Below are 13089 nucleotides of genomic sequence, written 5' to 3' on the forward strand. Positions count from 1 at the left end.
GGCCAGATAAGAATCTATCCTGCAGGACTTAGACTGAACTTTCAAATACCTACAGAGCCAGTCGGATAAGGTAAATGAATTAAAAACGTGGGCTAATCAGTGGAGCCCGGCAGGGCTGTGGTAAACCGGGAAGTGCAGTTCTCTAATGCAAATGGTGGTGGCAATTTGGCTCTGCCCCTTGCGGCCATCCCAGCGCGTCTCACTTTCACAAGAAGCCAGAAATACAACTTCTTTTTAGGTGAAACCGTCCAGTTTAAAAATGTGCACTGTGAAATGTTGTAAAGCAAAATACTTGAAAAAACAAGTGTCCAGTCTCGACCACCAGTTTTGTCTGGCCCTAGTCAGCGCCATGCTTTCGAGTATTTCCCAGTAATTCGCAGCGCCTCCTTCTCTCCCAGTCTTGGCCCCTTTTTCTTTCCACTCTCCGAAGCTCACGTTCTTTACCTACCACCCCCCTCCCTCGGAGGCCCCATGGACTTTTCAAGCAGCTCCAGTCCTGGGCTGGAGAAATGCCCTCTGACTTAGGCCCTCTTTTCCCCCTAGGGCCCCGGAGTCGGCCGTGGGAGGGAACAAAGTCTCACTCTGGGAGCCACCAGACTGGAGAAAAAAGGCCTCACGGTCGGTAAATCCCGGGTGGGGATGGCCGTGCGGGACACTTCCCAGAAAAGGGGGTAAGGGGGGACAGGGCCAAGGGACGCGACAGAGCTGTGTGGTTTCCGGTTGGGAAAGCCCAGTCGTTTAGGCACCCCTCCGTTCAAGCGGCTTCCAAAGCAGTCGATTCTTGGGGAGAGGTCCTGCGGCACTGGGGTGGCTCCTCCGCAGATGGCCCTGTCCCAGAGACCGAGGTCCGCCGCGCGCGCAGCTGCGGTAGTCGCTGCAGTTCCCCGCCCTCGTGCCTGGATGCCCCCCTCCTTTCCTCTTCCGAGCCGACCCAGAGCAGGAGCTCCGCCCCCAACGCGCCGCCCCAGCCCCGCGCCTTAAAAGCCCGCGCACACCGCCCCGCCGCGCCCTGCCTGGCGCACCTCCGCTGGTTCGTAGCTGCAGCCATCAGCCGCGCGCGCAGCCCCGGTCCCGGCACCATGAGCTTCGGCTCGGAACACTACCTGTGCGCCGCCTCTTCCTACCGCAAGGTGTTCGGGGACAGCTCTCGCCTGTCCGGGCGCCTCTCCGGGGCCGGCGGCGCGGGCAGCTTCCGCTCGCAGTCGCTGTCCCGCTGCAATGTGGCCTCAACGGCCGCCTGCTCCTCGGCCTCGTCGCTCGGCCTGGGCCTGGCCTACCGTCGGCCCGCTTCGGACGGGCTGGACCTGAGTCAGGCGGCGGCGCGCACCAACGAGTACAAGATCATCCGCACCAACGAGAAGGAGCAGCTGCAGGGCCTCAATGACCGCTTCGCCGTTTTCATCGAGAAGGTGCACCAGCTGGAGACGCAGAACCGTGCGCTCGAGGCCGAGCTGGCCGCGCTGCGGCAGCGCCACGCCGAGCCTTCCCGCGTCGGGGAGCTGTTCCAGCGCGAGCTGCGCGACCTGCGCACGCAGCTGGAGGAGGCGAGCTCGGCGCGCGCGCAGGCCCTGCTGGAGCGCGACGGGCTGGCCGAGGAGGTGCAGCGGTTGCGGGCGCGCTGCGAGGAGGAGAGCCGCGGGCGCGAGGGTGCCGAGCGCGCCCTGAAGGCGCAGCAGCGCGACGTGGACGGCGCCACGCTGGCCCGCCTGGACCTGGAGAAGAAGGTGGAGTCGCTGCTGGACGAACTGGCCTTCGTGCGCCAGGTGCACGACGAGGAGGTGGCCGAGCTGCTGGCCACTCTGCAGGCGTCGTCGCAGGCCGCGGCCGAGGTGGACGTGGCTGTGGCTAAGCCAGACCTGAGTTCGGCCCTGAGAGAGATCCGCGCGCAGTATGAGTCCCTGGCCGCCAAGAACCTGCAGTCAGCGGAGGAATGGTACAAGTCCAAGTTTGCCAACCTGAATGAGCAGGCCGCGCGGAGCACTGAGGCCATCCGGGCCAGCCGCGAGGAGATCCACGAGTACCGGCGTCAGCTGCAGGCGCGCACCATTGAAATTGAGGGGCTGCGTGGGGCCAACGAGTCCCTGGAGAGGCAGATCCTGGAGCTGGAGGAGCGGCACAGCGCTGAGGTGACCGGCTACCAGGTAAGGGCTGGTGAGCTGCCTAGGGAGAGGTGCCCTCTCCCCTCCCGCGCTCCACGGCACAATTCGGGGACGAGGGAAGGGTAGAGGAGGGGAGAAGAAGAGCCGCGACTGCGGGCGTCGGCAAGCATAAAGCCCCGGAGTCGCCACCAGTAATTTTGGAGTCCTGGAAGCTCTCTTCTCTTCCCCTGCCCCTCGCTTGCGTCCCTGAGGAAGCTCTTCTAACAAAGCCCCTGTTCTTCGAAAATCTAACTCGTGCTTCCCTTTGTGGACGTACACAAAATGGGAATGAGCGCAGTCGAGGCGGTTTGTAGCCTCCCCATGTTCGGCGGTGGTGTCTGGGCTGTCGGCCTTGTTTGGCTGATTTTGAAAGGCGTTCTGTGGGCCCCGGAATTGGAATGACCTGCCCCGGGGTTGGGGGAAGGATGCTGCACCGAACTGGGAAGTTCTACCCCCATTTTCTTGACTTCGCCCTCAAAGGAGTAGAGATTGGGAAGCAACGAGCCGGGCGGTGGGCTACTAACACCCACCCTGCTCAACCTCTCCTCCCCCATCACACAACAAGGTTCCCTTGTCGAGATCGGCTAATGACATTTCTTTGTAAATGTCACACCGTTTAGCAAAACGAGACCGGTTGGGGCGCTGTCTACGGTGCTGATTTCGAGTTGAACCACCTGCAGTTTTTCTCCTCTCAGAAATCTCATGTCCCAGTTATAACTCTCTGGACAATTAACTGGTTTGATTTTTTTCCCCTCTTCTGCTGTACCAACACATCAGTCTTGGCTACCTGCAATCAAGGGTCTCTTCGTGGACAGCATCAATTTTCGCTTTCATGGATGGCTTAGCACTTAACAAAAACCACTTAATCTGCTCACCAGCTGTGAGGTCGCAATTGAAAATGCCCATTTCCTTAATATTTTTCCATCCCAAGTGCATGTGATGAATCATAGTGATGGGGCCTATCTTTGTTATAGGCCACTTATTTTTTCTATCTTTGCCTGTCCTCTAAGCTCCTGTGAAGGTATTGATTGGCTCTTTCCTCCATTTCTCTTCCAACAAAGGCCACTACATCTTCAGTTTTATTGCAGGACAATCCAGGTTTTGAGCACAAAGGGCACAGAGGCAGGAGAGAGGGTTAATGAAAAGTGTAGCAGGAATCTAAATAATGTGGTTCGAGAGTACAATGAAAGCCTCATTGGATACAATGCCAGTAATTCAGAAGCTTAAAATAGTTCAGTCTATCCAGGATAAAAATTCACCCATTTGATGAAATTAATAGGGTTTGGATACATTCATAAAATGTAACAAAGAAAGAGCTAGAAAATCAAGAGTATTATTTTAATCAGGGTTAATTGTTATCGCTGTGCAGGTATTTGTTATTCAATACAAATGATTCCCTTTGATAAAAGAAGCAAGCATGTTTGCACCTTTTATTTTGGTTATTTAGATTTACTGTATTACTTCAAATATTACTAGTCTGCTTCAAAGGCCATAACTCAAACTTTTCACTCTGTGGCCTAGCCCCTAGATGGACTAAATTAATCAAATTCGGTTACGTGAAGTTTCATGTTTTCTTCCAGAAGCCTCCAAGGATGAGCTGGGTGGTCTTCTGGAGGGTTAGACCAGTATTTCCACAATAAGGGTAACCATCTGAATTGGGCTTTGCCATGCTCTCTCTTTGCCTGTTATAGCTCCTACATTCTTAGAGGCAGTGGCTGTGTTGTCTGGCTTTTTCGTTTGCTTTAAAAAGCTTTCAGTGATAGACAATAGTAGGGTCATCCAGACACAGCCTGCTGGGGGCAAAAAAAACCAACACACAGAAACTGCGGCATTTGCAGCTCTGCAGTGCTGCTCCCTTCAGCTCTAGCCTACAGAGCCTCAGTGGACCTGCTGGTGGGAGTCGAAGAGGAGGTCAGACAACTGAGAGTGCGATTTCCTACCCCTTTGAGACCTAAAGCTGAGGTGGGGCTCACGGCCTCACCTGCGGATCCTGAAGTCACGAAGCCACAGAGCTGTCCTCCGGTTGTTCTAACAGTCCTCATGGTGCTGACGAAGGTGAAAAACCTCCCTCTCCAAGTGAGATGCAGCCATTGTTTTCTTGCCCTCTCAGCCCACCCACCCCTTTCACTGCAGTAATGGGAAGCTGTTCTTTTCCTTTGCTGCAGAGATGAGCAGTAGGCCCCTTTTCCTTGACAAGCTTGGCACCAAGAGGCAGAGGAAGGCCCCGCTAAAGTCACATTTGCCCTGCCCCAGAGAACTGACAGCCTGTTTGAGGAGAGAAAGCTTGTTAAACTTTTGAAAGGTTAAAAAATGGTTGAAGGTGACATAGTGGGGCACAAATGGTATATGAGAGAGTGAGTCCAAGTCAGGCCAGAGAAATGATTCTGACGACCTGGGGTTGTTGTCTTTAAAAGCTGAAGGCAACCCCCTTTATCCGAAAGCTTTTCTATTTCTGATACAGGAGGATTCTGATTCCTGCATAGCCACTTCACTGTCAGGAGAATCCTAGCTCTGCCAAAGATGTCTAAGGACATTCTTGGAGGGTACTCAGGGCCCCGTGAAGCTTTCCTTGAAAGACCTTGCTGAGCAATCAAGATCACTGCTAGTTAATTCTCTCTAGGGAGATGCACTAAGTCTGCCCTCTTCTCTCCAGTATGAGATTGGAGTGCAGCCTAATTAAATAGCAGGAGGAGTCTGGCCTCTTGGAGAATGGGGGTGGCAGTGGCTGCATATAAATCTATAGCTCAATAGATCCATTTCTGAAATTAGAATTCAAGAAAAAGCTATATTCTTTTTTTTTTTTTAAACTCTTACATGTTTTTTTTTTCCTGCCCCTTTCTAGAGTCACTAGATAACTGTCACCCAGGCCACCGTGATAGCTCTTTACGGAAATAAATTTAAGCTAGTGGTACATCAAGATCACTTGGGGACTTTAAAAAAGAATATCAGGCCAACTCCCAAAGATTGGGATTCAGTAGTTTGCAAGTGGGACCCAGGAATATGCATTTTCCGTAAAAATGCTGTATACTGTTGGTCCTCAGACTGATTTGGGGGGTGCACTGGCCTAAACCCTATTTTCTAGTGCAAGGCAGCTAGCTAACAGGAATACATATAATACCAAATTTTAAAGTGTAGTGGGCGAAACAGTACAAATGCGGGGGCAAAGTTTAGGCGGGGGTTAAGAATAAGGCACACACAGTGACCTACAGTGGACCACGTATAAAAATCGTCCCTTTCCACCTAAGGGTGACCAATAATTCTGAATGGCCGCTTCAGTTCAGTCAGACCGCTACACTACTTCTTAGGTGCTCCGGGGCCCCTAACTTGATAAAATCCCCCACATTGTTAGTTGCTTAGCTCCTCCACTACCGACTGACGACTGACGGACGTGAAGGTAGCCAGCTCTTCCTCTTCCTTACAACCCAGGAGAAGCAGCTCAGCACTAGTCTAAGCTGCTCCAGGAGAGACCCCAGCTGGAGCTGGGAGTGCCTGTCTCCCATCCCCTCAGGCTAAGCCAGCAGCAGCTGCAGGGTTGGGGGAGGAGGGCAGACTGCAGCGCTCCGCTCAGATTTCCAGCTGGAGGCCATCTTTGGCAGGGCTTTTGAAGGGCAATGCAAGACACAGCCTGGTGTGGGGAGGAGAGAGCAAACAAAGAGGCCAGACATTGAAGAGCAATGGTCAGCCATCGGCACAATTCCTTCTGACATGGGCAAAGTCATGCTTTTTTAATCTGCTCTGATCCATCAATAGACATGAAATGTGTAACAGGAACATTCAAGGAAATCTCATCTATCTAGAATTCAGCTACCCAACCTCTTAATTCAGAAAACGCAGCAGTGAAGCAAAGATAATTTTTGAAAAAGGACCTAATTAACCTGTGATGGAGATACATCATCTATCTCTAAATCACATTCAGAAGGCGGCTCCTCTGATGCCCCCGGCCTATTGTGCTTACTTACGTGGCTCCAAAATGCTTTGTTATTTGGTTTTCAAACCTGCAGCAAGATAAAGGGGAAGGGGGACCACTGGAGTTAAACACTGTCAAGAATGAGTAGCATCAGATTAGTTCAACTTTCAGGACAAAGAAAACCAATAAACTGCAAGCAACTAACTCAAACACTGTTCTTTGGGGCCATGTAGGGTAGAAATAAATAATCTAAGACATCTCAGTTGACCTAAAGATAAAAAACATCACTGAATTATAAAAAATAATTAAGGGAAGCAATGTGGTTTGACCAGTTGGGTGCCTGCCTACCACATGAGAGGTTCTCGGTTCAGTCCTGATGCCTGCTAGAGAAGATGAGCAGATGCCGCACTTGCCCCAGAGAGGCAGACACTGCACCACTGCAACGAGCAGACTCCTAAAACGAGCAGACGCCACAAGCCAGCAGACACCGCAGCCCACTGGGAGCGGATGTTGCTCAGGCCAGTGGGCCTTCACCTCCCTTGTGGGAGGTCCAGGTATGGTTCCCAGTGCCTCCTGGAGAAGGTGAGCAAACAATGAGCAGACAGATGAGAGAATCATCTGGGGGGTGGGGGTAGGTAAAAAAAAAAATAAATCTTTTTTAAAAATCATTAATCATTGTCATAACTTTTAATTGCTGATAAAAAATTATGTTATGTTTAATGTCCTAAATAAAAGTGGTACAAACCACTTGGAAAGGTTTTTGCCCAAATTATTTTTTAAAAATTTGATCCTTTAAGGGCTTTACTTCCAGCTAGCTAATATTAAAGTTTTATTATACATTGGTTTTCTTAGTTCTCTAGGAGTACAGGGAGGGTTCATGATTCATCTATCCATGTCATTAAAAGGGTAGAAAGTCACTTGATATGACATTAGCAATAATAAAAATTACCAGTATTTATTGAGCACTTCCTGCGTGCCAAGTGCTTTATTTAATTTAACAGATAATGGACTTGTCATATAATAATATGTGCATTAAATTGGAATCCTAATTTGAGGATCGCAGAACATCTTAAAAAAGAATAATCATTATCATTTTTCATGTGCAGATATGAAGGTTTGAAGAAACTAAAGTATAGGAAACTGAGGTATGTTGGATGCTTGTGCCAAGGCAAGAAATGCAACCCAAAGATCCTGATGAATTCCTCCCTTTTTTCTCATATAGCAATTTTCCCGCTGCTTTGTGTAATGGTAATATTTTCCCCTCTTTCTCCTTTTCCCCTCATCCTAGACTCCCTTCCCAGTTGCCACAGTAGTATTGATTCTCTTAACCCTAATCCATTACTCGCAGGCTTGTTTGTAGGGGAGTGTAATCTTGAATAGCAACCATCAAGGAAAATTTCTTGGTAAAAACCCTTTTAAACCACCATGATCTCTTAACACACTTCAGAATATTTCCATCACTGTCCAGTGTAATATGTATTTTCCCCATTGCCTATCATTCCTTGCTCTGCATCCATCAGTCAGTTGTCTCTTCTTGGCTGTATTCTTGTCAATATTTATAGAACAGGTGGGTGGCAAGAATTTTAATTCTTCTGCAGATACTCTTGATTTGCAAGTTTACACCCCCTGATGTATCAGCCCTACCTTTCAACATCACTGAATCTAGGCCCACACAAAGGGGGTTATAAGAATCTTTTGAAGATTCTGATATGTTTATCTGCATCACTATTTCGTAGAAATAATTCTCAGTCACTATTGATCTTCATGTCTTTAAAATTGCAGCTGAATTATGGGTTATTTGCTCACACCTTTTCAGGTCACAAGAAAAGATGTGCTTATGTGGTATCATTCATTCTTCACCAATTATTTATTGCGTATTGAGCTTCTACTGTGCACATTGTGCTAGTGCTTCCCGTGGTGAGCTAGACAGAAAGGGTCTTTGCTTCCATGTTAATAACATTCTAGAGCAGTAGTTCTCAATCTGGCACATTTTTGTCCCCTAGGGGATTCCAATGCCTGGAGACATTTTTTGGTCATCACAATAATGCACAGGACAGCCCCTAACAACAAAGAATTATCTACATCAAAATGTTAATAGTAGGGGGAAGTGGATGTGGCTTAAGCAATTGAGCTGTCCCCTCCCACATGGGAGGTCCTGGGTTTGGTTCCTGATGCCTCCTAAAAGGAAGATGAACAGACACAGCAAGCGCAAACAATGACGGACCGGGGAGGGGGGGGAAATAAATAAATAAAATAAATCTTAAAAAAAAAATGTCAATAGTAGAGAGTGGATGTGACTCAAGTGATTAGGCACCTCCCTCTTACATTACACGGGTTCAGTCCCCGGTGCCTCCTAAAAACAAGGAAACAAACAACAAACAAAACAAATGAAAAGACCAACTCGGGGGAGCCAGTGTGACTCAGTGGTTGAGTGCATCTTCCCACATATGAGATCCGAGGTTCAATCCCCTGAACTGGTACCTCAAAAAAAAAAAAAAAAAAAAACTGTCAAAATTTGAGAAACTCCATTATAGAGGAAGGCAATAGAAAATAAACTAGTAAACTAATAAAAAATGAAGACAAAATTTTCAGATAATGATAAGAACTAAGAGCAGGGTGCCATTTTTTTTGTAATTTGACCTCCCAGTGTGTGTTTATATGCCTTTTTCTAATTTTGCATAAAGTCCCTGAATGGGCCTGTAGTTGCCCTGACTTGAGGTAAAATAATATGTGGAATAAGTGGGGTGAGGGTATCTTAAGTTGGATGCAAAGGAAGACCTGTCTGAGGAGAGGACATTTGATCTGAGTCTTACATGACAAGGAATTGGCCATGTAAAGATCCACTACAGAACATTCCAAAGGACCTGGACTAGCAACGAACTCAGTATGTTTAAGGAATGAAAGAGAAAGCCAGGGTGACAGGAACATGTCTAAGAGAAGAGTATATAGGCTTTGCTGAAGAGTTTGGATTTTATTCTAAAGCCGCTGGAAGTTTTTAAGCAGGTGAGCAACTGGATCTGGTTTGTTTCTAAAATATCCTGGCTGCTCAAAAATCACAAATTTAAAGCTATTTTTCTTCCATGCCTGGGTTTGCATCTGGAAGAATTTGGAACAAAATTCTTCCATGAACCTGGTTTCCTTTATTGGAATCCATTTTGCCATTTGGATAAAAAATTCTGTAGAATATTTCTGCTTCTTCCTTATACATCATGTACAATGCTTTCAGTACAGTGATTGAGTAGCAGACTTCAGGAAACCCATCAAAATGAATGAAAGCATGAAATAGAGGCTGTACTCTTGTGCTTTCCACAGTTGGAATTTCCAGAATCTAAGCCCCTAAAACGAGGCTCTTGGTTTTGGAAAGGACATGCAACAAGAGGGTTATTCAACAGCAATACAACAAGCAAGGGAGGGAAGGTAAGTAAGTAAAAAGAAAAAAAAAATCCCCAGTGTTCAGTTGAGAACTATGTGCCCTGTGGTAAGTAGTTCCCAACCCCAAACATGCATCAGAATCTCCTGGGAGGGAAGCGGCTGTGGTACAAGCAATTGAGCTCCTGTGTACCATATGGAGGTCTCAGGTTCTATCCCTGCAGGTAAAAAAAAGGAAAGAAAGAAAAAGGGCGTCACAGACCTGCACGGTGAGGCACAGGCCCCCTCGCAGCAAAGCAACGCACCAATAAGACGATGAGGCAACCAGATAGGGGGAAAAAATCTACTGGGGACCTTTGTAGACGTTGGGATCCCACTGTAAAAAATGAGTCAGAATCCAGGATGGGGGCATTATTTTATAAGTTCTTTAGGTTGTTTCAATGTAGTCAGGGCTGAGAACACTTGCCTTTTGAAAAGCTCAGTGTATTTCAGCTGGTTTGGCTTAAATACTTTGGATATGTCACTTTTCAGGATAGCATTGGGCAGCTGGAGAATGATTTGAGGAACACCAAGAGTGAGATGGCACGCCACCTTCGGGAATACCAGGATTTGCTCAATGTCAAAATGGCTCTTGACATTGAGATAGCAGCTTACAGGTAATTCAAAGAGCATTCTCACATAAACAGATCCAGTCAGCTGGGGCAATGCTACCAAATAAGTGGTTCTGTTTTCTTCAGTGTCTAATATGTAAAGGGGGCTGGGGAAGGGGCATCACTGGCACCTTCCTCGTGAGCTGATCCTGCTGTGCCTCTACTTGGATATATATTCAAGAAAGAAAACTATACTAGATACTAAATAGACATTTTTAAGGTATTAGGTCCAATTCCCATTTTGCAGTTGAGGAAACCAAAGCAAGATTGTAACTTGTCCAGAGACACAGTGCTGGTAAAAAGTCTGAATTGTGTCTGAAACAATTTCATTCACGGGTTATTTCTTGCTGCTGGTTCCATTCTCTTTGTTCCCCTATTTTGAAAAGGCACAGAGCTCAAGTTCAAGTTGAATGATGCAGTTCCTTCTGTTTTATGAATGTCTCACCTCCTTATCCCTGTTGCAGCTAAGGTGTTAATTAGCAAAATGACTTTTCCCTAGAGCATCGTAGTGCCAAATAATGGGTGTGATGTGACCAAGGGAAGTTGTAAGTTTTCTATCTTGAATATATTTGTGAACAAGATAGGTTTCCCGTTGACAATGCTTTAAATACAGTTGATGCTGAATCAGTGTGTGTACTAGAGGAACATCCAGTTCTTTGAGCCTTTGAATTCAATATTTACTGGTTTCAAATTGATGAAGAAACTGCAAAGTCCTATGGACTCTTTCTAAAATGTATAGAGGCTGGAAGGTTAAGTTCTTTAAAACAAAGTTGCAAGCTGACTTCCTGAAGTTCTTCTCTGTTGGATTTACAGGAAACTACTGGAAGGTGAAGAGACACGTTTCAGCACCAGTGGGTTAAGCATTTCAGGCCTGAATCCACCTCCCAATCCAGGCTATCTGCTCCCACCTAGAATCCTCAGTTCTGCAACTTCCAAAGTCTCATCCACTGGGCTGTCATTTAAAAAAGAGGAGGAAGAGGAGGAGGAAGCTTCTAAAATAGCCTCTAAGAAAAGCTCCCAGATAGGGGAAAGTTTTGAAGAAATATTAGAGGAGACAGTAATATCTACTAAGAAAACCGAGAAATCAAATATAGAAGAAAGCACCATTTCAAGCCAAAAAATTTAATTCTCTTGCTTTAAAAAAAGTTAATGCTTAAGAGGGAATAATATGCATTTAAATTGTTAAACAGCCTATTCCTGAACTAAAACACCTGTCACCACTATAAAATGTCTTCAAAGGCTTCAGTCTCATAGTTAGTGTTAAATACTGTCTCTAATAAGACAACCACCCCTTAGATTGGAGCAAACTTCTGTCCTGGAGAAATCACAGAGGCATTATCTAAGAATACAGCCTTCTCACCTAAAGCCCAGGCTTCACAGCAATAGATGATTCAGGTGCAGAGGAAGTACAAACTAAGGTGCTAAGTTTGTGATCTTTGTCATTTGCTGTGAGTGGAAATTAAAACCTACCTTCTCTCACTATTCCAAGTCATTACCCACCTATATAGTCTCACACTAGGTACCTAAACATAGGATCACTGCCAAAGACAAACCAATGGACCATATCCTTTCCTGTTCTAATAGGACTGTTGCCCAAACAATAGGTGTTTGCTTAATGGACACTTTCCCTCCTATTACCCCCAATTCCTTATCTTCCATCCAGGACAAAAAAAAAAAAAAGCTAGTGTAGTATTCTTCCCTTTTAAACATACCTAGGTTCTTTTCAAAAGAGCTTACCCCCTTGAGCTCTCCTTGCTCAGTGAGTAAAATTAGGTGCATGTTGACCGTTTCTATGATTCCTATAATGACTTAACCCTGCCCATTTCATATCCTTCCAATTTTGTAGTTAAAAAAAAAAATAGCAGTGATGACTTTTAAGGGTTGCCCTTAACAGATAAAATACTGAAAAGAGTCCCTAGATTTTAGGCTTTCAGCTTATTCAAGTCCATTTAATTAGGGAAAGAAAATGACTTAATTAGAAATATAGCTTTTCACCTTAACTTTAGAAGCACAGTAATAGTTATCCCAAGCTGTGATTAAACTGACCTTAGATTTAGTAGTATAAGCTAGAAAAGGTAAGTGGAATGGAAAATGCCAAGGTCTCATCTGTATCAGTTCATCTGTGGTGATTTAGAATTAGCTTTTTCACACTTAGACGTAATCTACGTTTTCCCCTTCTCACCAGTCCAGGTCCTAAAGAGGCCTTGTTTTCATTCTCCTCTGCCTTTTAAGAATGCTAAATATAGGATATTTGGTCACCAACACATGATGCCACTGTCCAAAAGTTAAAAGAAATGACTTCTGGTCAACCCGCACCACCAGCAGATATATAAAAGTAAATCTCTTTTCTAAAAGGTCTTCCCCAACAGTTTCCATATTGCTGCACAGTTGGTGTGGTCTCCTTTCCCTAGTAGAGAGGAAGAGACACTCAGAACAGAAAAAGGGGTTCATGCCCTTACTCACTTGCTGCGAAGTAGATTCTGAAGAGTCAACTTTCCAGCTGCCCAACTCTGTTGCATCTGTATTGCCTAGTTCTCCATATGTGCCAGGTTTTATGCAGGATTTATTCTGTCGACTATCACTTCCACCAGAGCTTAAGAGCTCCCCAAGTCTCTCTTACATATCTCCATTGAGGGCTCTGGGGTGATAAGGAGATGAAGCTTTTACTGAGCTTTCTTATTCTAGCACATGCCTCATTAGTTCAAGAAACTTAAAGATACTTTTCATCCTCTCCCTTACCCCATCCCTGTCTTTACTTCTCACACTATTGTAAAGCATTAGTAAAGTAAGAATTAAAAGTCACATAAATCCCACCAACATAATTTGTGTCTGTGGTTTCTGCTGTTTCATTGCAAGATGAGCTATTTTGGTTCAGTGAGACAACTGTACCCCAAATAATTCAGAAAGCATATGTTCTCTGGTCTGCATCCACATTTAACTTACCTTCTGCTGAAGTTTTGGGAATTTAGCCTGCATTTGTTTCAGACTGGCTGATCAGCAATACATGATGCACTAGATGGACAAT

The 13089-nt window shown here is 45.9% G+C and overlaps 1 protein-coding gene across 1 annotated transcript; it reads left to right on the forward strand.

Moving 5' to 3' along the window:
• Positions 1 to 978: 978 nt before the first annotated feature.
• Positions 979 to 12881, forward strand: INA (internexin neuronal intermediate filament protein alpha). Its single transcript, XM_004473982.4, has 3 exons — positions 979 to 2141; positions 9946 to 10070; positions 10878 to 12881. The coding sequence occupies exons 1-3, from the start codon at positions 1080 to 1082 to the stop codon at positions 11188 to 11190; spliced, it is 1500 nt and encodes a 499-aa protein (XP_004474039.2). The 5' UTR covers positions 979 to 1079; the 3' UTR covers positions 11191 to 12881.
• Positions 12882 to 13089: the final 208 nt, after the last annotated feature.

This window comes from Dasypus novemcinctus, chromosome 6 (genome assembly GCF_030445035.2).
Source record: "Dasypus novemcinctus isolate mDasNov1 chromosome 6, mDasNov1.1.hap2, whole genome shotgun sequence".
Lineage (NCBI taxonomy): Eukaryota > Metazoa > Chordata > Mammalia > Cingulata > Dasypodidae > Dasypus > Dasypus novemcinctus.